Below are 26,753 nucleotides of genomic sequence, written 5' to 3' on the forward strand. Positions count from 1 at the left end.
TATCGAACATGTTATGACTTAAATCCGAATATCTGTAGGGTTGATTACATATTGAATAAAGTGTGAATAAAGTGTTGTAGCTAATTTGTATTTTTTTTATGTGGTTCAATAACTGTCACCCTGTACTTTGCACCACTCACATCACACATTGTAGATCATATAGACTGGAAGCAGTGATAGAGGGCATGAAGAAAAACTGTAGCACCTGAGTGTTCTTTAAAATTTACATTTCACACAGTGTACAGAAATCCACTGAGCTGACTTCTAATAAGGTTGGGGAAGTAAACTCGTTTTTCCGCATGTCTGTTTCTCTCATCAAGCCTAAAATAACACTTTAACAGTGGTGGGCATACAAAGTGTGGCTCATAAGAAAAGCATTAAACACTAACAGCAAGGATAAGAAAATTTGTCATTAAACAGATGTCTGCATTTATGATCAAGATTTAAACACTTAGCTATTTTTGGTTTGTTCAACATATTCATCAATTTTTGTTTTTTTCTGGGCAAACAAGAAGGATGAGATCTCAAAAACACGTGTTTTGAATGTACAATTTGTGATCATAGAATGTCAGAAAATAGCTCAATTATCTTGAATCCAGATATTAATTTCAATTTTTTTTTAGTTTTTGCTTGCTGTTATACATCTGCGATTTTTTTTAAATAACTGATGAAATCCATTACCACAAGTTATTGTATAAACACTTTATTGTACATTTAATTTCCTTCACTTAGACAGATTTTATAAAAAGAATTGGAGAGGATTGTGATTTTTAATCACACATGCCAAGTACATGTGTTTTTCAAAAAATGGCTATGAGCACTATGGGACTTAACATCTTAGGTCATCAGTCCCCTAGAACTTAGAACTACTTAAACCTAACTAACCTAAGGACATCACACACATCCATGCCCGAGGCATGATTCAAACCTGCGACCGTTGTGTTTTTGTTCATATTTTTGGTGGAGGGGGGGGAGGTTAACATTTTCCTTGATTCTGCATTTTCCTCAATTTTGTGTTTTTTTAAGTCTCGACCAACAAAAACATCACATAGGGATTTCACTGTAGTAATCTGTCATGTTCCCACATCACCCCCTTCTCAGTTGCACGGTCAGTTTAGGACTTCAACTAATTTTGCTGGAAATCAAATTTCACTACCAGATCTTGTTGTTCTTGGTTTTTCACCTTCTGTAGAGACAAACACCTATGTTGAGTGGGTGTTGAGTTGCTGAGGTCCTTTTGTGTGAGTGGTGTTTCTTTTGCTCTGTGGGGACACTGTACAGGTACAGATGATTCATGTACTGCTTCAGTTGTGACATAAATTGGGGTAAGACTGAATCCCTTTTTGTGCCATACTCCTGAAAAAAAAATCTCCTGGTGTCCTGATGGGCAGCTATAAAAAATTACCACAATTATAGGATTAGTGTTTTCTGTAATTGAGCACCGAAGACCAAAAAGGATCATGGGTATTGCTTGAGTCCATTCAGCCGTTGCAGGGACACAGATGGCTGGTTTAAGTGTCTGATGAAATCTTTCAATTTTTCTATTTGATTGAGGATGATATGCTGTAGTTTGGGTTTGATGACAACCACATATTTTTGATAGTGCTTGGAACAGCTCTGAGTTAAACTGTCTTCCGCGGTTGGTCACTATTTGGTATGGTGTTGAAGTGTTCATAATTACAGGGAAACTGTCATAATGGCACTTGAACATGTCGTGATAATTCATTTTTCTGACAAGTAATACATGTTTAAGCCCGATTTCTGACATTCTTTCTCATATTGGCCCCAACATGCCTAGACATAATCATTTTTAGTGTTGTCTTAAAGCCCAGATGACCCAAATTGTGACAGTGTTGGAAAATAGGACATCTAAATGCTGCAGCAGTGTTGCCACAAGTTTCCCCAAGTGAAATTCCTATATATTTCCCTAATTTCGAGACAAGTTTTAGAATTTGAGATCTCAATGGTAAGTAAAGACTTCTGTAACCTCCCCCCCCCCCCCCCCCCCCAACCCTCTTGTGAGCAAAAATCGTAAGTACTAACATCAACATTTTTTGTAATGACCTGTTTTTAGATGGAGAAAGCAAGCTAAATGGTATGTGTGTTTCATTAAGACCACTGTTGTTATTTTATTTTAATAAAACGAAATACATTTGGTGACAAAAATATGCATTTCCTTGGAGTCACAAAACAGATTTAAAATACCTTCATTGATTTCAGAAATAAACTCAGAAAAAAGTAGGCCTCTTGAATGAAATTAACAAGGTAGGGAAGAATTGTGTAAACCAACGCTATAGTGACAGCTGATAAAATATTGGTTCTACTATGTCTGTTATTGTTGGTTATTACCCACTGTGTTATGTGTATTATTTTACAGGTATTGAGATTTTTTCTTTCGAGAAATATGAGAACGTAGTGTACAAACTGCCAGCGACTGCCACAACTTCCTTTTTCTTATCATCCATACTTTCTAATATATAAACTAATTCAAAGTGCCCAAATGTACTATAGTTAATACAATGTCTATAAAACGCCGCACTGTACAATGTTACTTGCGGTGAGACAGTCACAACCCCTGAAATACATCACCTAAGGCCTCTGACCTGCCAAGGACCATCTCTGTCCTGGGTCCATGGATAAACCGCAAGTATCCGCCACATCATGCCACACAAACAGACCTAGCCTGTGGGCAGATCAATGAGACCAGATCCGAAGGGCAGGACATGTACATTAGTGGGAAATGGTGGGCTTCAGATCAGCACACCTGATATGTCAGAGAGACCCACATAAATGGCCTGCGATTTTGGCCCATCATGGAAATTCACTCGTGTGGCCAGCTATTCACGTGTAACAGGCACCTTATTGATGAAACAAGACTGCAGTGATCAATCCATGCAACAGATATCTTGTGCAAATACTTTGAGAATCAATGCTAATGAGGGTAGGTAGCAACTCACTGTAAAGATGATTACTGAGCCGCAGACAGGCATGCTGAAAAGACAATGTCATTCTTACAACTAAATTTTCGGCTACAGCCTTTGCCAGAAAATGAGAGCACATTCACATTCACACAATCACTCTGACACATCTAACACACACTTGACCGCAGTCTCCAGCGGCCGTGTCAATGATCTCTGAGAATCAGATTCAAACAAACCACTCCTCACACTTCCCTGCCTCTCGTCGGCACTGCTAGGCTAGCAGCAAGAAGTGGTGGCAGCACAGACTGCAAACTGAGGGATGTGGTAGGAAGGGCACAAGCAGTAAGAATGAGGGAGTAGGGAAGCGGCGCACACACTCAGCTGAGCCCAATCAGCGACGATGCATGACAGCCAGTAAACAAACCATACATTGTGTTGACATACCATATCACAATTGTTTTCCTCCATGTGTCAAGTGATGTTTTAATTTCAGTGATATACACGACAGCTGGACAGTTGTTGATGAAGCTCCTCATCATCTTCTTGTGCCTGAGCTATACTTCATAATTAATTGGAACTAATTATTAAAGCTTTGATAAGCTATCAGCAACAACATTTTCTTTACCAATTATATGTCGCAGATTTTATACAACACATTGGAAATGATTGCAATTTTTAATCGTGTATGCCAAGTATATATGTTTTTGCTCGTATTTTAGAGGGGGGTTAACATTTTCCTCAATTTTGAAAATGTAAACTAGAGGTTTCACTATAAACTGTAAATTATGCAAATTATACATTGTACAGTCATGTAATGTAAAAGTTTTGTGTGGCTTCTGACTCGAGTATATAAATAAAATCTTATCATACATTCTTTCGATCTCTTCATCATCTGCAGAGCTAGTTGGCATATAAACTTGTATTACTATAGTGAAGTTAGCTTCATGTCTTTCTTGGCTACTGTAAAATTCTCACTATGCTGTTCATAATAGCATAGACAAACTCCTGTACTCTTCAACTTTTGTAGTCCTGTCTTCCTCAGTCTTATATAATATTAGAGTATATAGATAATTTTTACTTTTTGGACCGTCTGACTACAACTGAATGAAACACAATTTTTGTGCCATACGTGTTTCGCCTTTATTCAGTGGCCTGGAATATGTAAATATTTTACTATTTAGTTTACATTTTGGGGCAATATACCTATAGGTTATAAACAGTTCTGGTGGTTGGTCTTTGCTATGATGTAGTAATACTTTAAATTTGACTTGCAGGTCGCATGGACAATTTTTTACATATTACGTTTCTGTTCCATTTTTGCTACCATTCCTCTTCTTATAATTGTCACTTGGGTTTTTTTTCCACATTTCACAGCACTAGGAACTGAATACTTGGTTTGGTGCAATGTTTAGGTTTGTGTTGCCGATTGTTCGATGTTATTGCCAAAGATTGAATGTTATTGCCAACTTTTGATTGTAATTTTTGAAGTACCTGTGATCTGTTTGTATGTGCATGTGCATGAAATAATGTTTATTTTGGTAAGCTATTTTGTTTCCAGCTGCTTGTGAGAGAGGGACGATTCTATCTAATCATTTCTTTTATCAAGTGTAGTAGGGAGCCTGTACTGATGTGTGTTTGCTCATTTATCAAGTTTGTTTTCAGCAATCATTTTCTAAATGTGGAAATTTTCTTGCATTTGTGTATGGTATTTGTGATGGTTGTTTATTCTCATTGTTTTCATTTCTTGTCCCATGTTTGTAGGATGATGGTTATGGTGTTTTAAATGTTCTGCAAATGTGGTATGGTTTGTTTCGTACTTCCAACACCTGATACGTTCTTTGTACTGTGTTTTAAAATTCCTGTATGTCATGCCCACATATACTGCATCACAACTTTGACATTCAAGTTTATATATTCCTGATCCCTTGAATTTATCCTGTACCCTTCCACTGAAGTTGCACAATATGGCTATCTGTATCAATGAGTCACACAAGACACCCTATCTTGGCAATCTCCATGTTTCGTGCTGGTAAAACACAATTTTTAGTAGCTAATAGGAAGACAATTTTCAATAAAAATGCTGATAATTTCATATTAGGAACCAGAATGCCTTTCCATTTGGCCTATTTTATGACTGTGGCTGACTAGAACCCACGTTTTCTATTGATGTTTACAACTGAATTGCACCTTATTATTATTATTATTATTTCATTGAAGTTAATATTTAATTTGCTGCATTTACTTTGATGGGAGGAAATTGGCTGACAGTCTTACCTACAGTCTTCAGGAAACTCCTGAATGTAATCTGATGTCTCATATTCAGGATAAAGTAGAATAACAGGCCAGACCAGCCGGCCTTCACTTAGATGCACACGTTTCTGTACCCCATGTGGACTTATTGGCTGAAGCAGTTTCAGTTTAATCTCAGGACCACCTGTGTGTGCAAAGGAATATTTGTATTAAAATTTGCCAGTGTATGTTCTTTAAATGTCATACATAAATAAACAAAGATAAGAATTGCCTTACAAAATAAATAAATAAATAAATAAGTGTCTGGTCGGAAGATTGTTGTCCATCTATTACAGCTGCATCAATTTCCTCACATTTCCTTACATAACTTGAAACATTTCTGAAACATAGCTCTTTTTGGTCTTTACATTCATTAAGGACTCAATTTAATCAGACTTTTCAATTTAATTTATTTTCTTATTGCACAAACCAAGTAAATTTAATTACAATCACCATGGTATAACAAACTTCTTTTTTTGTTTTATTCCAAAAAATAATAAAAATATTATTATGCCAACATTATCATTGCAGACATATTTCAAATACATTAAAATACAAATAGTAATTTGTCATGTTCCCACATCACCCCTTCTCAGTAGCATAGTCAGTTTAGGACTTCGACTAATCTTGATCAAGATCGAATTCCACAACCAGATCTTGGTGTTCTACTTGGTTTTTCACTGAATTGTGTTCAGGGTGTTTATTATTCTCATTCATCACTTAGACAGCTTCTAATCGATCAATGGAAATATTCTTTATCTGGTCTTCAAAAAATTTTGGGTTGCTTTCAATCACTTCATTTGGGCTTTCATATGGAGTCTCTGAGGTCCTTGTGTTTGAATGGTGTTTCTTTTGCTTTGTGGGGATATTGTATATGTTGTGACAGTGCCACGACATTTAACAGTGCCGCCACGACAGAACGCGCAAACGGCGATAGAGGCGCTCCGCAACTCGGCTGAGCGCAGGAGCGCCACCTAGCTACGAACGGCGCCGGCCGCATGTCACGGCACAGCAGTCGAATAAGAGATACTGAGTTGTTATCATGTAATGAGCTATTGTTTCTAATTGAGTGTGTTTAAATATCCACACAATTATTGGTGATTAAAGGTTACAACACTTTTTGGCGACGAGGTCGGATATTTTCACTGCGTTGTGGATTTGTGTGTTCGTGACGGGGCAGACATGGAACAGCTTATGCAAGCGCACATTGAACAACAAACACAACTGACGGCTGCTATTCAGGCGTTGTTGACGTCGCTTACTCATCATCTGTCTTCCTCTTCTCCGCCTCCATTCCCTCCGTATGACGAGGCCGCTGAAGATTGGGAGGATTATGAGAAGCGTTTGCGGCAACACTTCTTGGCTTTCGGCGTTGTCGACACTCCTATGTGTAAGTCGTTATTTCTATCTTGGATTTCCCCACGGATCTATCAGCTGCTATCTCAGTTAGCCCCTCTGCAGGAACCTGCCTCTCTGTCCTTCCAAGAAATGTGTGGCTTATTGTCTAACTATTACCGAAAAAACACCCACGTCGTTGCCGCCCGCGTGGCGTTCTACCGGTGTCATAAACAGCCCCATCAATCTTACCGGGCTTGGGCGGCGGAACTACATGGTCTGAGTAGGAAATGTCAGTTTGTCACAGACACTCATCATGAGTCTTATGCTGATTCAATGGTTAGGGATGCTATTCTACGGCTTGCTCCTGATAAAGAAGTTCGGCAACATGCCTTACAACTGCCAAACCCGTCGTTGTCGGAAGTTCTAAGAATCACTCAATCCTCTGAAAAGTCTCACTCTGCTGGCGCGCAAATAGACGCCCGGTGTGATGTAGGCGCTGTACAGTCAACTTTCGACATGGACAATTTGCCTGTTTCACAGGAGAACGACGATGTGGCGGCGGTTCACTCGCGTCAACAATGTCGCGTTGGGCCGCAAAGCTCGCAGCGAAAACAGCAACCACAGAAGCAGGTTCGTTCCGCACTTCCTTCTTGTCCACGTTGTTTCGTACAGAATGACAGGGCCGCGTGTCCAAAACGTTGGGCCACGTGTAATTCATGTAGGAAAAAAGGCCACATTGCTTCTGTGTGTCAGTCCCCTAAAGTTCCCGTCGACGAGGACGAGGCATCGGACATGGATGTTAACTGTGTGCTTTCTCAAACAAATAAGTTGTTTGTTACTGTTCGTGTTCTGGATAAAGACATTCGCATACAAGTGGACACTGGCTCTGCAGTAACTCTCATTAATTCCCGCACGTATTTGGAGTTGGGCTCCCCTCCCTTGTCTCCAGTTACGCGAAATCTGAGAACTTATAATAAACAGAAAATTCCTATCATTGGCCAGTTTGATGCTTCCACTGCCTACAAGTCTGTTGTTAGGCCCCTCACGTTTTATGTGGTGGATCATGCGGGCACTGAAAACCTGTTCGGCTATGATGCTTTCCAGTTGTTCGGGTTCTCCGTTGATGATGATGTGCACCTCATATCTGAGGATATTCCGTATCAACAGCTGGATGGGTGTTCTGAATTTTCGTCCGTGTTCTCTGTTGGTCTGGGTCGTGCCAAGGATTTTGAAGCCCACATTACTCTTAAACCTACAGCTCGCCCTAAGTTTTTCCGGGCACGCCCTATTCCGGTGGCGTTGCGTGCACCTGTCAAGGCTGAGATAGACAGGTTAACAGCTTCAGGGATTCTCCTTCCTGTTACCTCCAGCGAATGGGCATCGCCAATCGTGGTGGTTTCTAAGACAAACGGGAGTCTGCGATTGTGTGGTGATTTTAAAGCCACTGTCAACGCTCAGAGCCTCATTGACACTTATCCTCTTCCCCGTCCTGAGGAGTTATTTACCAAGCTCGCTGCGGGCCACTTCTTTTCCAAACTTGACTTATCGGAGGCGTACCATCAGTTGCCGTTGGATGCTTCTTCCAAGGAATTTCTCGTCATCAACACTCCTTGTGGGTTGTATCAGTACCAGCGGTTACCATTTGGTGTCGCTAGCGCGCCGGGCATTTTTCAGTGGTTTTTGAAACAGCTCACGGCTTCTGTTCCCGGCTGCATAAACTATCTGGATGACATTATTGTCACGGGGGCCTCCACTGAGGAGCACCTTCGCAATTTGCGTTCACTATTTCGGGTTTTGCATTCGGCTGGGTTGAGGTGCAATCTGGACAAGTCGCAGTTCTTCCAACCCTCCATTGTGTATCTTGGTTTCCACTTGTCCCGTGGGGGTATACGTCCTCTACGTCAGCATGTTGCGGCCATTAACGCTCTACCCCGGCCGTCTACGGTCAAAGAACTTCAGGCGTTTCTAGGCAAGATTGCTTATTATCACAAATTCATTCCATCCATGGCGGCGGTAGCTCATCCTCTGCATCAACTGTTACGCAAAAACGTTTCTTTCTGTTGGTCCGACGAGTGTGAGCAGGCTTTTGTCCGCCTGAAGGCTCATTTGCAGTCGGCGCCTTGTCTTGCCACATTCCGTCTGGGTCAGCACTTGGTTCTGGCGACTGACGCATCACAGTATGGCCTAGGGGCTGTTCTCGCCCATCGGTATGAGGATGGGTTGGAACGACCCATTGCCTATGCTTCCACGATCCTCAACGAAGCGCAACGGCGTTACTCTCAAATCGAAAAGGAGGCGCTCGCTATCATTTATGCCCTAAAAAAGTTCAGCGTTTTTTTGTATGGTTCTAAGTTTCACCTCATCACCGACCACAAGCCGCTGGTCTCTCTGTTCAGCCCATCAGCGTCACTTCCGGATAAGGCAGCTCACTGCCTGCAACGTTGGGCCTTATACTTGTCTCCTTTTCACTATGAGATTCACTATCGCCCCACGGCCCAGCACGCCAACGCTGACGCATTGTCGCGATTGCCGATGGACGCCGAGCCGGTTTTCGATTGTGATGAACTACTCTGTTTCCACATTGATGAGGAAGAACGTCATGTGGTCGAGGGTTTTCCACTTACAGGTTCGCAGGTCACGTCGGCTACTGCGCGGGACCCGGTCCTGTGTCAGGTGATCGGTTTTGTTCAACGAGGTTGGCCGGCAGGACCAAGGGCTGGGCATCGGATCCCCTTCGCAACTACCATGCCTTGCGCCTTCGTCTGTCTGTTCGTGATGGTGTTGTTCTTCTGGCCATGGATGGCGCCTCTCCACGGGTCGTGGTGCCAGCCTCTCTTCGCAAAGATGTTCTCAAACTGTTGCATGAAGGCCATTGGGATATTTCTCGGACTAAGTCCCTGGCCCGCAGGCACGTTTATTGGCCCAGTATTGATTCGGACATCGCCCACATGGTTGCTGCGTGTGGTCAGTGTGCTCAACAACTCGCTGCACCTCGTACAATGCCCTCTCCGTGGTCTGATCCAGCGCAGCCATGGGAACGGGTGAATGCTGAATTTGCCGACCCCTTCCTCGGTACTTATTGGCTACTGTTGATTGACGCCTTCTCGAAGTTTCCGTTTGTTGTTTGATGTCCGTCACCCACCACTGCGGCGACGACGCTGGCTTTGTCCAAAATCTTTGCGCTAGAAGGTCTTCCGTCCATGATCGTCACGGACAATGGCCCTCAGTTCTCTTTGCAGGCCTTCCGTGATTTTTGTACTGGACAAGGGATTCATCATATTACAGCACCGCCCTTCCATCCGCAATCGAATGGGGAGGTCGAGCGCCTTGTCCGCACTTTCAAAAGCCAGATGAAAAAATTCCTTAGTGATTTTTCCACAGATGACGCTCTGCTGCAACTTCTGAGTTCTTATTGCTTCACGCCTCTGGGTGATCGCAGCCCTGCTGAACTCTTGCATGGCCGCCAACCACGCACTCTACTGCACCTGCTTCACCCTGTCAGGCCTTGTGCTGTGTCCCCTAGCGCGGGAAAATACTCAGTGGGTGCCGACGTGTGGGCACGAGGGTATGGATCTCGCCCTAAATGGATTCCAGAGGTGGTCAAGGCTCTTCGCGGCCGCCGGCTTTGTGAAATACGTACGGACGACGGCATGGTTGTTCGCCATTATGACCAGATGCGCCCACGAGTGGTGGCCACGCCGGTGCCACTGCCCCTTCCTTCGCCTCCACCAGCCCGAGCTGCTGCCGATCTACCATACGTGTTGATGCAGCCGACGTCGCTACCGCTTCCGAGTACGCTGGAACCGGCTCCAGCCGCGACGCCGCCTTCTCCGGGACCCATCTCGCTGGAGCACACCCCCAGGTCCACGACACCTATGGATGCTGCTCCGGAGTTTTCACCCATCATCTCGTCCAGGAGGCACGTTCCACACACGAGCTTCCGTCCTGGACATTTTCGACCATACTCTCGTGTCTCTCCGCAGGATCTTCTCGGGGCCTCACAAGAGGCCATGGATGTCTCCGGACTGTCCATGTCTCCAAGGAAGTGAGTGTTTTTTTTTCAAGGGGGGAAAAGTGTTTTGACAGTGCCACGACATTTGACAGTGTCATGACATTTAACAGTGCCGCCACGACAGTACGCGCAAATGGCGATAGAGGCGCTCCGCAACTCGGCTGAGTGCGGGAGCGCCACCTAGCTACGAACGGCGCCGGCCACATGTCACAGCACGGCAGTCGAATAAGAGATACTGAGTTGTTATCATGTAACGAGCTATTGTTTCTAAGTGAGTGTGTTTACATATCCACGCAATTATTGGTGATTAAAGGTTACAACAGTATAGGTTTCAGACAATTCATATAATGCACCAGTTGTGACACAAATTGGGGTAAGACTGAATCCCTTTTTGTGCCACACTCTTGAAAAATATCACCTGGTATCCTGATGGGCGAGCAATTAACCATTTCCGCAATTGTAGCATTAGTGTTTTCTCTAATTGAGCACCGCAGACCAAAAAGAATCACAGGTGTTACTAGAGTCCATTTAGCAGTTGCATGGGCATGAATGGCTGCTTTATGTGACCGATGAAATCTTTCAATTTTTCTGTTTGATTGAGGATGATATATCGTAGTCTGGGTTTGATTAGAACCACATATTTTTCATAGCACTTGGAATAGATCTCAGTTAAAATGTCTTCCATGGTCGGTCGCACAATTGAAAAGTGCTTGTGCTATTGCTTTCACTTGTAAGTCTCTAAGAGGTGCTACTTCTGTTCGATCTGTAACTCTATCAATGCATGTGTATATTCATTCAAAGGAGGCACTGGTCCTATCAGACCAAGGTGAACTATTTTAAAGCATTCATCAATACAGGGAAATTGTTATAATGGCGTTTGAACATGTTATGATAATTCATTTTCTGACAAGCAATACATGTTTTAGCCCACTTTCTGACATCCTTTTCATATTGATGTGATCATTCTTATAATTGTCTTAAGGCCCAGAAAAAAAAAGCAGAAAGGTTTTATTCCCTGGTGATTGTAATGGAAGTTTTTTGGTGGGCATAATAATAAAATAAAATAAATTGAAAAATCTAGTTAAACTGAGTCCTTAATGAATGTAAAGAGCAACAATTGGTGACCCCGACATGATTGGCGAGACGCTGACATATGCATAGCATCAACGGTAAATGGACCTGAAGGTAATAATTCTGAATGCAAACTGGAAATTGGTAAGGTAAAGATCAAGCTATCACTGTTTGGACAGAAAAGCTAGACATCTGGTTTTGTCAAGTTGAAGTGCAATTTATGATTGCTGGTATAGCTACCTGACGTGACTAAATTTAACTATTTGTTCACTCAGCTAGAGCCATAATTTGTTGTAAATATCTGTGATCTAATTACAAATGACAAGATAAGAAATATTCTCTCACAAAAGAATGACTTTTGACTATATTTAAAGAAAGTGAAGAGCATCAAATAAAAAAACTTTTGAGTGGTTTAGAAATGGGTGATACAAAGGCTAGCTATGCTGGTAATAATGTGTTGGACAAGATCCTGAAAATCTTTGACTTGACAAACTTCCTAGTAGCATTTGAAGTATTTTACTTGTATCCTACGAAACAGTGGACAAGATTGCTTAAATGGCAGATCGTGTGATCAAAATGCACTCTGTTGAAGAGATCCGAATTGCATCAGTTTACTCCATTCTGTCAACATTGTCATCCATGTCAGTCCATGAGCTTCTGTTACGAATTGAAGAATTGGAAAATGAGATAAATAAAGCTTCGGAAACCAAGTAGTCACAGATCGCATGGAAGAAGTAGAAGCAGAGCAAAAGTCAACAAAAAATGGAAAATACTGCTATTATCATTTTAAATTTTGAACACGCTGTAAACCTGAAAAATATGTTCAGCCTTCTCAGTGGCCCAACAAGGAAAATCAGAAACAGTAAATAAAACAGTGGCTGAGTGTTCTATGCCAATAACCAACTCAAGCTGTCAATATTGACTGTTTCTTAACGACTGGAATAGTGAAAGATATTTTCTGGTAAATAGCAGTACAGATTTGTCTGTTATACCAGTTTTAAAAGACAAGAAAGTTCAACTTCAGTCTTTGTGCTGCAAATGGTTCAGAGATAAAAACTTACAGTTCCATGCTGTTAATCACTGATTTAGGGCTCAAACACAATTTTGCATGGCCATTCACTGTAGCAGACATATTACGAGGTATATTGTGGGTGAATATCTTCATCATTATGGTTTACTCACTGATCTCAAAAATAAAAAGTTGATAGACAACATTACCAGATTAAACATTTCAGCAGAAGTAACCAAATGTGAATGCTACTCAGTAAGCTCACTCTATGCAACATGCCAGTTTTTTAACCTGTTGGAGAAATTTCCTGAACTAACAAAACCATCCATAGTACCAAAGGTGTTGAAGCACGAAGTTCAGCATTACATTATTAAGTCTAGTGGTCCACCAGAATACAGTAAGGCTCATAGATTAGATGAATATAAACTGCAAATTGTTAAAAAGGAATTTCAGTTTCTGTTAGATACTGGTATTCTACATCCGTTGAAATTACAATGGGCTAGTCCACTACACTTAATTTTGAAGCCAAATGGCCAGTGGTGAGTTGTGGAGATTATCACCATCTGAATGACAGGACTCTCCTGGACCACATCCGATTCCAAGAGTTGATGATATAAACTTTATCCTTCAAAACAAAAAGATATTATCAAATTCCATTAGCTGAAAAGGATAAACCAAAGTCAGCTATTATTACAGCTTCTGGTCTTTATGAGTTTAATTATATTTCCTTCAGACTTCGTAATGCACCTAGCACATTTCTGACGTTTATACATGACGCTGTAAGAGAACCACATTTCTGTTTCCCATATTTGGATATTTTAATAGCATCAGAATCAACCTGAAACAGTTTGCAAACTTAGGGCATTCATAGGGATCATCAATTTTTATCGCCGGCGTTTGAAACATGCTGGTGAAAATCAAGCTTTCCTGAATGATTACTTGAAAGGTACAACTAAAAATGACAAAAGATGCATTGACTGGACAAAAGAAGCAATTGCAGTCCTAAAAATGCAAGGAAGATCTTGCAAATGCTACACTTTTGACGTTTCCTTGGTTGCACAATCAACTTGCATTGTTTCTGTACACATCAGATTTTGTGGCAGGTGCTGCACTGCAACAGTGGCAAGATGGACAGTGAAGACCAATTAGATTATTTTTCAAAAAGGTTCACAACAGCACAAAAGAAGTATTCCACGTCTGACAGAGAGATGCTTAGTGTATACACGACTGTCAGATATTTCAAATATCTGTTAGCAGGAAGAGACTTCATTATTTATACCAACCATGCTTCTCTAATATAGGCATTCAAGCAAAACAATTAGACAGCAATGCCCATCCAATTACGTTATCTCCAGTATATTTCACAGTTTACTACAGAGCTGCGACACATATCAGGTAAAGAAAATGTTGCTGCTGATAGCTTATCAAGGCTTGAATTATTAGTTCAAATTAACTATGAAAATATACCTCAGGCACAAGAAGATGACAAAGAGCTTTATCAACTACCGTCCAGCTGTCATACATATCACTTAAATTAGAACAGTAATTGGCACATGGAGGAAAACAATTAACATGTGATATGTCAACACAATATATTTGCTCTTATATTCCTGGAGCATTATGTATCCCATTTTCTAACACTATCACAATTTGGGTCATCTGAGCATTAAAACAACTCTAAAAATTCAAGTCAAGGTCTGTCTAGACCAATACAAAAAAGAATGTCAGAAATTGGGCTAAATCATGTATTGCTTGTCACAAAATGAATCATCATGACATGTTCTTGTGGAATTATGACAGTTTCCCTGTAATGATTAATGATTCTAAATAATTCATCTTGAGCTGATATGACCAGTGTCCCCTTTGGATGAATATACTTATTGTTTAACATGCACTGATAGAGTTACAATTTGGACAGAAGTAGTATCTCTTCGAGATATAAAACTGGAAGCAGTGGCATGAGCACTTTTTTAATTGTTGGATCACTAGATTTGGAACATGATACCAAATAGTGACCGATTGTGAAAGAAAGTTTAACTCAGAGCTATTCCAAGCACCATTAAAAATATGTGGTTGTCATAAAACCCAAACTACAGCATACCATCCTCAATCAAATCGAAAAATTGAAAGCCTTCATCAGACACTTAAACCAGCCATCCGTGTCCATGCAACGGCTAAATGGACTCAAGCAATACCCATGATCCTTTTTGGTCTTCGATACTTAATTACAGAAAACACTAATCCTACAATAGCGGAAATCAGGATACTAGGTGATTTTTTTCAAGAGTATAGCACAAAAAGGGATTCAATGTTACCCCAATCTGTGTCACAACTGGAGCAGTACATGAATCATCTGTGCCTATACAATATTCTCACAAAGCAAAAGAAACACTATTCATACAAAAGAACCTCAGCAACTCAACACTGGTGTTTGTCTCTACAGAAGGTGAAAAACCAAGAAGAAGAACAAGATCTGGTAGTGAAATTCAATTTCCAGCAAGATTAGTTGAGTCCTAAACTGAGTATGCAACTGAGAAGGGGGTGACAGATTACTACAGTGAAATACCTATTTTATGTTTTTGTGAGGTCCAGACTTAAAAAATGCAAAATCTAGGAAAAAGCAGAATGATGGAAAATGTTAACACCCCCCCCCCCCCCACCAAAAAAAAAAAGAAAAAATACATGGTTTTGGCATACGTCATTAAAAATCAGAATCTTCTCCAATACTTTGTATAAAATCTGTTGAAGTGAAGGAAATTAAATGTACAATACAATGTTCATACAATAATTTGTGGTAACGGATTTAATCAGTTGTAACAGCAAGTAAGAACTCATCAAAAAATTGGAATTAGTATCTCGATAAAAGGCGAACAAGTTATTTTCCAACATGCTACAATCACAAATTATTCATTCAAGACATGCATTACTTTGTGCACTCACAGAAAAAACAAAAATTGATCAACACGTTGAATTAAACCAAAAACATCACAGCAGCCAAGTAGTTAATCCTTCAACATAAATGCAGACAACTGCTTAATGACAAATTTTGTTACTACTACTATTATTGTTTAATGCTTTTCTTATGAGCCGCACTTTGTGTGCTCAACACTGTTAATGTGTTATTTTAGGTTTGACGAGAGAGACAGACATGTGGAAAAATGAGTTTACTTCCCCAAATGATGTTACAACCTTATTAGAAGTCAGCCCAGTGGATTTATATACACTGAGCAAATGTAAATTTGAAAGAAAACTCAGGTGCTACAGTTTTGCTTCATGCCCTCTATCACTGCTGCCAGACTTTATGATCTACAGTGTGTGGTGTGCGCGTGTGGTGCAAAGTTAATATGAGAGTAGTGTATATAGTTGTTGCAATTTTATTGTGTCAGATCTGAAGACGAAAGTATGTAAAATGTGCTATGCCAAACCTTTGTTCTCTTTCTGTATAACATCTCTGTCATAGCACATCATCTGCACGAAAAGTGTATTTTCAGCACTTCACAAAATGGTTTCACCCCTCCCTGCACTCTGGTCACTGAAGGGCCATATCCCCTCTCCGCACATCCTGTAGGAAAGCTCATTTTATGTGCATTAGTGTAGTGTGATGGCTGCAATAGCTATTGGGTGACTAAGAAGTCGCCAGCCGATAAGAGTTCACTAGCTGGAAATGGGCAATGTTTCCTCTATTGTGACCAAGCGTATTCTTCGAGACTCAGTATTTGAATTTAAAAGGTTGATAATTGATACTGTTGTTGAATACATTGGATATACATGCAAAAGGATGGCACAAGAAAAGATGCTGCATGGGCCCTTTCGTCACATATTGACTTGGTCTGGATCACTTCACGTCAACTGTTTTGTTTTTCCATTACTGCTGCAACCTAGCAGTAGTTGTATCATAGCTGTGTGGTGGAGTTAAATGTCGCAAGTTGTGCTGGCAACACCGCTCATGGATCACATCACCATTTCCTCTCTCATGTCTCCCCTCTCCACAACAGCCTAAAATATTTCCTTTACTCTGCCATCACCCCTGCTGTGAAACATTTGTCTTTTTTGTCACTTATTACTTGTTCAGACACACCAAATGTCGATGGGAAGAAAACAGGATGAAGTCAAGTGAAACTTTTAGTAAGAAATTAGAATTTTTAGCATTGATCTTACAGGTTTTTCAAAGAGGCTACGAATTTACAGTGTAGAATTGAGAAAAATGTAAAATCGGAGAATGTAAAATCGAAGTTCCAATAGTGTTTGCCGTGATAATGTTGGCATAATAATATCATTATTCTTTGAACAAAATTGTTATTCTGACATTATCATGCCAAACACTTTTTCAAACACACTAAAAATACAAATAGTAATTTGTCATGTTTTCACACTCTAATATTTTAACACACAGAATGAAATCCACTAATTGAAACCAATAATTTACATAAACAAAACAACATGCAAAAATTTGAGAAATTAAGTAGGAAACGAAAAACAATCCTGCTTATGAACCAAACATCTATCAGTTACAAGTGAGTAGCTACTGTGGTAACCCTATGTTACCACATCTACCACACTGGCCTCACACTGGCTGTGAACATAACAAGATGTGGGGGACTGGTTCATCTTTTTTTGATTCAACTCGCTTGCACTGGCACCTGGCGACACAGGTCCAGCTACCAGCCAGCAGCATGGTCAAACAGCAATGGCATCATCACACCAAAATTGGCAAGTGCAGCCCGCATACAGCAGATCAGTAACCTATCTATTATGGAGGGTTCTCTTCCTCATTTTATTATGCTTCATTTGTATGCTCACTTGACTCTGCTCTCAGAACATTTGTTACTTGTTTGGACCAGCCTAGCTATGTACACAGGCTTTATGTGACACTTAGAATCAGTATTCTCATTAAAGTGACTTGGATATTCTACGTGTACTTGTTTGACTGTGTTACTTAACAATTGGCGACATAGTTGCAATGTTGACAGGCACATCCCCGGAGGTTGCTTTTCAGCATTCACTGCAGCAACAGCTGGAAAACCAGAGGCAGTTAGAAATGCAGCAGCAGCCATGTTGGAGTGTTTTGACAGGCCTTTTAATGCGGCCTCAAAATTTTCTGGCCTATCCGCCACATTTTCTCGTGTATGACAAAGCTGCTGAAGACTGTGACTGAATGAGAAACACTTACAGCAGCACGCCGTGGCCTTCTAGACTCCCTTAAAGTTCTCTTTCTGTCAGGGATCTCTTCCCAAATATACCACTTGTTGTGCAAGTTAAGCCTCATTTAATGATCCTGTGTGGGTGTAATTTGATGAAATGGGTCACTTGCCTCCTTCTTCCTCCCCCCCCCCCCCTACCCCCAGGAAGCTCTTCAAGAAAGCTGTCGAAGTAGCACACTGTTCACCGATTAAGATGCTTTCCTTTGAGGTCCCTTTTCAACAGAGGAAACAAATAGAAATCTGCGGGGGCCATTTCAGGACTGTATGGCAGTTGTGGCACCATTGTCACACAAATATGGGTCAGGCAGACTGTGACAACAAAGGCGGTGTGAGCCGGTGCATTATTGTGGTGCAATTTCTACACTGCACAGAACTCCTTTCAGACATGGGTGACCCTGTGATTCAGTGATGACTAAGTTCTTCAAACACTTCCACTCTGTGTTGCTTTTGCACATCAGTCAAAAGTCTGGACACAAGTTTTGCACAGATCTTCCGTATGGCTAAGTCTTCTGGTGCAATCTCATGAACAATTGTTTCAGCAGATCCAAAGTTTCCGGCATCAAGCCAACACTCATTCAACGGACTGTATTCAGTAACTGGTGAACACAAGTCACGTGGTCGTCTGTTCGCAATGCTGAAGTGCACCCCACAAGGGCATTGTCAGTGACCTCATCCCGATTTTCTCTAAACATCTGGTGTCAACAATTCGACTGAAACCTGGAACAGCAATCACTCCCAAGGACTTCTTTAAGCATTCCAAAAGTTTCCAGTGGCATTTTGTTGAGCTTCACTCAAAATTTCATTGCATAGTGTTGCTCTAAAGATTTCTTCATCATAATTTCGACGCGACTGCTACATATAGGTACAAGGAAGAAGCTTCCCCAACCATTCAAAAGCACAGTTGCAACTAAGTGACCCACCAGTGGAAAGCTTAGGGCCCCCACCCTACCCATCCTGTCTGACCACTCTGCAATTTGTAGTCACATCACAAAAAAACTGTGACGCTTTACTTTCTGGACATGCCCTGTACTCTTGTGATTTCTGCATGAGTGGAGTTTTATCAATGTAGAAAACAACATCATCAATCTTATCAGGCATGGGCTGTGAAGTTGCAAAGCTTAAGTCGCAAGTATAATTTCATTACTGTCCAAGAATCTTATGCAGACACAATGGTTTGAGACCTTACGCAGACACAATGGTTCGAGACACTATAATTAGATTGTACAAGCTGTGACACAATCGTGAATAGAACAGTGATCCAGAAAGTGTAGAATAAACTTCTCTTATTTCCGTCTCTGATAAAAAAATTTTATGTCCTTATACTACCCAGTCTCATCAGCAATGACCAGCTTCAGAACTGTTTTAAGGAATGGTCATCATTGACCGAAACTGATAGCCTAAGGAACTAACAATTTTGTGATCACATACAGAAATGAAAGAGGTCCACCTTCTCAAAAAAAAAAAAAAAAAAAAAAAAAAAAAAAAAAAAAAAAAAAAAAAAAAAAAAAAAGTACTTAGATAGCACAAGCAGTTGAAGTTTCCTGGTCCACAGGCCATCAGTTAGATTCTGGGGCTGATGTGGCTGCTATCAACTTAGATGACAGCAGATACTCATGTTCCAGCATGCCTTCAGAAGCAGAAGTTGCAGCCGTACAAAATTCCCAGCTGCCATGCTCCGCGTGCAATTGGCTATGGTGGACAAACTTCCGAAAGCCCTTGTCCTCTCGCCCCGCTTGTTTTGTTCAACACAACTGACCAGCCTGCCCTCACCATTGGACTTCTTGCCATCATTGTCGAAAGAATGACATGTAGCAATGGTGTGGAACTCTCTGTCAACTCTGGCTGTGACTTCCAACCCTAAAATTATGGTCATTAGCATCATTAGCCATGTGTATGACAACTTTGCAATTGTTTCTAACAAACTGTTCATCAATGTAAGTATCACCGGCACACCTCTTCAACCACAGATGGGTATAGGCAGAGTGGCATCACTTCTGAACTGGAACACTTGCCTACACCTCGGCACCCCTCCGCTGTCTCCTACTTCCCACTGTCCTGCCAGTTATAATTGGTAACAATTTCCCATTCTGGGGCAGTTTATGGCAGAGATCACATACAAGGTTGGTTGGTTGATTTGGAAGAGGGGACCAAATAGCGAGGTCATTGGTCCCATTTGATTAGGGAAGGATGGGAAAGGAAGTCGGCCATACCCTTTCAAGGGAACCATCCTGGCATTTGCCTGAATCAATTTAGAGAAATTACGTAAACATAAATCAGGATGGCTGGATGTGAGTTTGAGCTGTTTTCCCCTCGAATGTGAGTCCAGTGTGCTAACCACTGCACCACCTCGCTTGGTGACGTACAAGATAGCAGTGCGCTCTTTGTTATATCTTGTGGTGGACAGTGCCTTTATGGAAACTTTTTTGTGGTTTAGATGCTTCCATGGCATTCCATTTCACAGTCACTGATACGGTAAATTCAATGTCAGACCTCCTGCCCTCTTAAGAATTGGATGACCTCTGCAAGGAATTTTTTGTCCTTTTTTTCCCCAAGACTTGGCATGACCACAGTGTACGCGGTGCACATCACTCTCAAACCCACTGCACAACCTCCTTTTTTTCATGTCTGGCCTGTGCCCCTGGCACTTTGTAATAAAGTAAAAGAATAAGTAGATAAGCTGACATTCTTGGGAGTCATGGAACCCATGTTGTCCAGCAAATAGGCTATGAAGTTAGTGATTATTGAGAAACCAAAAGGCAAGTTCTGTCTTTGTGGCAATTTCAAGGGAGTGGTCAAATCACAGTCTGTGTTCAATACATAGCTCATTCACTCCCTTGAAGAACTTATGATAAAACTGTCAGGGAAAGTATTTTTCAAAACTAAATTTGTCTGAAGAACTTTCACAGTTGCCACTAGAAGAAGAGTCATGTCGGCTTCTTGTTCTCAAATATGCTATATGGCCTCCACTGGTACAACTGGTTGGTTTTTGGAGTTCCTAGCACTTCAGTGCTTTTTCAATGTTATTTGGAGCAACTCACACAATGAATTGCTTGTTATATCAACTATCTTGATGACATAGTTGTCTTGGGTCCCACAACCAAGGACCATCTTTGCAACCTTCAGCTTCCGTTTTACAGCTTACGTGATGAGGGTTTCAAGTGCAATTCTGATAACTCCGATTTCTTCCAATCCTCTACTGAATACCTCAGATGTATCATTTCTAACCATAGGGGTACAGCCAACAGTCATATTGTGGCTGCTGAGGCCCTCCCACATCCAACTAAAGGAGCTCCAGGCATTTTTAGGTAAAGTCGCATACTACCACAAGTTCTTGCTGCAAGCAGCTACTGTAGCATGTCCTTTCAATCTCCTGCTCACGAAAGGCGCATAATTTGTTTGGATGTGTGAATGGGAAGAAGGATCCCAGAAGTTAAAAGATGGTCTGCGTTCCACCCCATGCCTGGACACGTACCAGCTTCTTGAGGCTACTGACACATCACAGTACAGTGTGGGAGCCATGCTGTCTCATCATAGTACAGACAGTTTGGAATAGTCCATTGTTTTTGCCTTGAAGATGTTCAACTCTGAACAGAAAAATTACTGACAAACTGAGAAGGCAATTGAAACTTCCTGGCTGATTAATTCTGAGAAGCCAATTATTTACGCAATCAAGAAGTTTTTTGTGTTTATTTACAGCGTCAAGTTTCACATCGTCAAGAACCATGAACCTTTAGCTTCTCTCTTTAGCCCTGTGGCACATCTGCTGGACAAGATGGCACACAGACTTTAAAGGTGAGCTCTGTTCCTCAGCTGTTACCACATCACGATCCACTTTAGCCCGAAGGCTCAGCACTCGAATGTTGATGCCCTCTCCTGCCTTTCTACGGGTCACGAATCCAGCTTTGACCAGGATGATGCTTTTTGTTTCTATCTAAATTACTTTTTGTTTCTATCTAAATTATAAATCTCAATGGTCGGTGGGTGGGTTCCTACTTACTGGCTTCCGCATCGTCTATGTGGTATGCTCGTATCCCGTTCATAACTATTTTGTACTGTGTGTTAGACTGACTTTCGCTGATGGTGTTATTTTGTTATCCATAGAACATGCTGTATTGAATGTGGTCACTGTGGCATGCCTCAGGCGTGACACATCCTTTGTCTCCAGCATCATGGTCACTGGGAGACAAAAGAAGACGTTGGCCCACCCAGATGTCTACTGGGCAGGGATCAATCGTGAGATTGAACATTTAATTACTCTTTGTTCTAAATGTGCAGATGACCAAGCCACCCAGCAGTAGTGTTACCCTCCATGGCCAAAAACCTCACAGCTATGGGAGCGAGTCCACCTCAATTTTGCAGGCCCCTTTCTGGATGCTTACCAGCTGGTGGTCATATTATACCTACTCTCAGATTCCATACACCATGAACTGCCACTCAGTGATGGCGAAACTGATGATGTGTGCCCTAAACCTGAACTTCTGTATCAAAGCCTTCCCCCACACCCTGGTGGTGGACAATGACCCACAAATGGCTCACAGACATTTCGAGATCTCTGTGTACAACACAGTTTTCACCATGTCAAGGCACCCCTGTTCCACTCTCAGGCTAATGGGGACGCCTTATTCACACTTTCAAGGTGCAGATGAAGAAATACATAGGGGCACCCTGGCTGAAGAAGCACTCATCTGTTTTTTCACTTCTTGCAGGTCCATGCCACTGGGTGAGAAGAGTCCAGCTGAACCGCTGCAGGGGCACTAGCCTCGCACATTCATCAACCTTCTGTTGCCTGCCCCATGCCCACCTTAGCCCCTCTGTCACCACAATACAAATGCCAGAGACCCTTGTCTGGGCTCATGCTTTTGATACCATGACAGCTGGATCCCAGCAGTCATTCGCAGCCAGTGAGATCAAAGAGTCTTCAAAATTGCTGACTAAGGACAGGCTGGTCGCCTGCCACTGCAACCGACTTTGCCCACCACAAGGTGAGGCACCAACCTCCATTGCCTTGCACACAACTCCTGGGTAGCCCTCCTTCCCATTATCCAGATCCTCTCATTCTGCACTATCCTCAGACCCCCCCCCCCCCCCCCTTCTCTGTTTCTGCATCCACCTCCAACAACAAGCACAATTTTTCCTACCTGACCCTCCTCCGACATCTTTTCTAGTCCTGTGAGTGAGCATCAGGGGCTGAGTGGAAATGATCTTCAGCAGCAGCTGGGAGTGCTTGAGGTCAACAGGTGCCTTACCAGGCACTTCCTGCCTAGACCCCGAGGCTCTGGATACCCCCACGGATACCATTCCAGCACCACTGACCCCCTGTGGCTGGTGTGATGGAGCTGTCATTCCCATGTTCATTTCCAGCTCTACTCTCCAGTGCCAGCTGACAGGAGACTTCTGGCTTCTCCACAGAAGCCATGGACGTCATGTTTCTGGGTGACACACACTATCCCACGTAGTGTGGAAGGAGGGAGGTGGGGTGAAGGTGCATTCTATCATCGTCACCCTGCCACATCTACCGCAGTGGCGCCATGCTGGTCATGACCATAACAAGGCTCATCTTGTTATGATTCAACTCACCTGCACCTCACAGCATAGATCTGGCCATCAGGAGGCAGCACAATTAAACAGCAATGCAACATTGCAGTGAGGTTGGCACGCACACCCCATGCACAGTTCCACCTAACGAATCCAACTGGCAGCCTACCTATTGTAATCCCAGAGCAGAGGGCTATCTTCCTCATTCTGTTATGGTTCATTCATATCCATACTTGAATCCACTCTTGGGATGCATGCTATTTGTTTGGACTTGGTCTAATTATGTACACAGTCTTCGTATATAACTTATGTTTGGTGTTCTCATTCAAGTAATTTGGTTATTCTAGGTGTATTTATTTGTGTGTGTTACTGCAACTGCCTTTTCTTATTTTTGTTTATTGTTCCCATTCTGGAATTTCTATTGCTGTGGTATTAGTTACCACTGTAACACACAATGCAGGGGCTGAAATTATGACACAATCAAACAAATAAAAACAGGTGACAGAAAAGACAAAACTGAATATATAATGAAGAGCTAATTATTCAGAGCAGGTTCACTTTTGTGACAAGAGGAGTAGATCTGAATATGCTCAAAGAATGGAAAACAACAATCCAAAACTGAAAATCTGAAAGTACAATTGGTATGGAAGATTGCAGGAAGATCTAGTTGAATCAGAAAAATTGAGACGGGAATATATCTGACGCAGAAGAGGTCTTCCCACGTAAATGACAGAGAAGTATGCATGCAGTCAGTAAATCTGCAAAGATAAACTGGATAAGGGAAATAGGGGCGATGAGAAAAATAAGAAAACACACACAGACACACAACTTTAGAAAACAGGATGGAGGTCAAGTGAATAGACAGATAAAATCCTTATGATACACATACACTGTGAATGAAAAGTAGAGGAATTATAATTGCAACTCACTTTGCCCTTCAATATTCAGATTTCGTTCTTTAATGGCTGCTGCCAGTTCCTTCTCTTCAGCTTCTTGTTTTCTGCGTGCAACAGCTTGTCTTCTAGCTTGCATTTCAGCTCGCTTCTGAAATAAATAAATAAGTCCAGTTTCACAATTGCTTGCAGACAGGGTTTGGCATTTTTACAATAGCAACAGAAATTCAGAGAGAATGCTTTATACTGAGATATATCAAACAAGTGACAACTTACTTTTGTTGCAACAGCTTTCGCCCTCAATTCTAAAGCTTCCTTGTTGCTTGTACTTGTTGCTAGCATCTCATCACAGAATGCAATACAATCATCAAACAATGATAGGCGAAAACTGCACTCAGCCGCACGAGACAGTGCCTTTGGGTAGCCTGGCTGAACCTTCAGAGCTGCACGACAGTCTGCCAGACATGATCTGAAACAGATTTGTATAGTGGCCAGAATACATTAATGACATTTTTAATTTGAGCTGTAATTTAATCATCTCTTCCTAACAAGGATACAAGAATTTCATTAAACAGGCACTTGGCAGTATTGAGTTAACATACTTTCTTTGATACAAAAGCAGTTTCACTCAAATGACTTGTAACTCACAAATGAGCAATGCAACAGCTATTACGTAAACTATGGAAAATTGAAGATCATTATAGTCAGGTTAGTCACTAACACATGTTTGCTAGCTAAATAATAACAATGTGTTCTCTTGATGAAAAATGATACAATCTGCTTTGAATTAGAGAAACCCAGAAAGAAAGTGGAAAATGTCAGAGCTGCGAATTTAATCATTTGCAGCACCTCATTTACATGTTAAACAGATTACATCAAATTATTTTGACAAGTCAGGGAGGAACACACAGACACTTGCAATGTAGTCTACATCAGAGATCATCTCATACTTGCTCTCTCAGATTAGAGGACAATGAAAAAAGCAAGCCAAATTTAAACGAATGCAAAATCTCCAAGATTGGCGATCTTTTACAGAAGCTCAAAATTTTGTGCGGAGTTCAATGCAAGATGATTATAATAGTTTCCATAATGACACTGTGCCTCAAAACTTGAAGACAATCCAAAGAGATTCTAGTTGTATGTAAAGTATGCTAGCGGCAAGAAACAATCAATGCCTTCTCTGCACGATAGCAATGGAAATACTATTGACAACAGTGCTGCTAAAGCAGAGTTACTAAACACATCCTTCCGAAATACCTTCACCAAAGAAGACGAAGTAAATATTCCACAATTTGAATCAAGAACAGCTGCCACCATGAGTAACTTAGAAGTAGATATCCTTGGAGTAGTGAAGCAACCTAAATCACTTATTAAAAGGAAGTCATCCGGTCCAGACTATATACCACTTAGGCTCTTTTCAGGGTATACTGATGCAATAGCTTCATACTTAACAATCATATACAACCATTCGTTTGACGAAAGACTGGAAGATTGCAGAAGTCCCACCAATATTCAAGAAAGGTAGTAGGAGTAATCCACTAAATTACAGGCCCATTTCATTAATGTCAATATGGACCAGCATTTTGGAACATAAACTGTGTTTGAACATTATGAATTACCTTGAAGAGAATGGTCTATTGACATGGATTTAGAAAACATCATTCTAGTGAAACAAAATACCTCTTTACTCACACAAATTGGTGAGTGCTACTGACAAAGGATTTCAAATGAATTCCATATTTCTAGATTTCCAGAACTGCGTGCTTATGGAGTATTGTCTCAGTTATGTGACTGGATCTGTGATTTCCTGTCAGACAGGTCACAGTTCATAGTAACTGACAGAAAATCATCGAGTAAAGCAGAAGTGATTTCTGGCATTCTCCAAGGTAGTGTTATAGACCCTACACTGTTCATTATCTACATAAAAAATTTAGGAGTCAATCTGAGCAACCAGCTTACGTTGTTTGCAGATGATTCTGCTGTAAAGTCTAGTAAAGTCATTAGAAGGTCAAAACAAATTGCAAAATCATTTAGAAAAGTCATATGTATGGCGCAAAAATTGGCAATTGACCCTAAATAATGAGAAGTGTAAGGTCATCCATATGAGGCTAAAAGGAACCCATAAACTTCATTTACACGATAAATCGGACGAATCTAAAGGCCATAAATTCAACTAAAAACCCAGGAATTATAATTCTTCTTCTTCTTCTTCTTCTTCTTCTTCTTCTTCTTCTGTGGTGCTACAGTCCAGGAAGACCTTGACCTTCCCAACGAGCTTCCGCCATCCATCACGGTCACATGCTACCCTCCTCCAGTTTCTGCAACCGAGCTTCTGTATAGGTCTTCTTCCACTCCATCCAGCCATCTTGCTCGAGGTCGACCTCGCCCCCTTTGTCCTCCTGGGTTACCAAAGAGAATCTTCTTTATCACCTCAGACTCCTCCATTCTTGCCACATGACCCACCCATCTTAGCCTTCCTGGTCG

General features: G+C 41.5%; 1 protein-coding gene across 1 annotated transcript in view; it reads right to left on the reverse strand.

The window, feature by feature from the left end:
- The window catches only part of LOC126418643 (DNA polymerase interacting tetratricopeptide repeat-containing, protein of 47 kDa), an 80,633-nt gene that overhangs the window by 12,378 nt on the left and 41,502 nt on the right, over positions 1 to 26,753 (reverse strand). Inside the window, exons 4-6 of the mRNA XM_050085503.1 lie at positions 24,546 to 24,738; positions 24,306 to 24,420; positions 5,196 to 5,355 (exon numbers count right to left, since the gene is read on the reverse strand). Coding sequence (XP_049941460.1) covers positions 5,196 to 5,355; positions 24,306 to 24,420; positions 24,546 to 24,738 — 468 coding nt within the window. The remainder of the gene's footprint in view (positions 1 to 5,195; positions 5,356 to 24,305; positions 24,421 to 24,545; positions 24,739 to 26,753) is intronic.

The sequence above is a fragment of the Schistocerca serialis genome, chromosome 9, assembly GCF_023864345.2.
Source record: "Schistocerca serialis cubense isolate TAMUIC-IGC-003099 chromosome 9, iqSchSeri2.2, whole genome shotgun sequence".
Classification (NCBI taxonomy): domain Eukaryota; kingdom Metazoa; phylum Arthropoda; class Insecta; order Orthoptera; family Acrididae; genus Schistocerca; species Schistocerca serialis.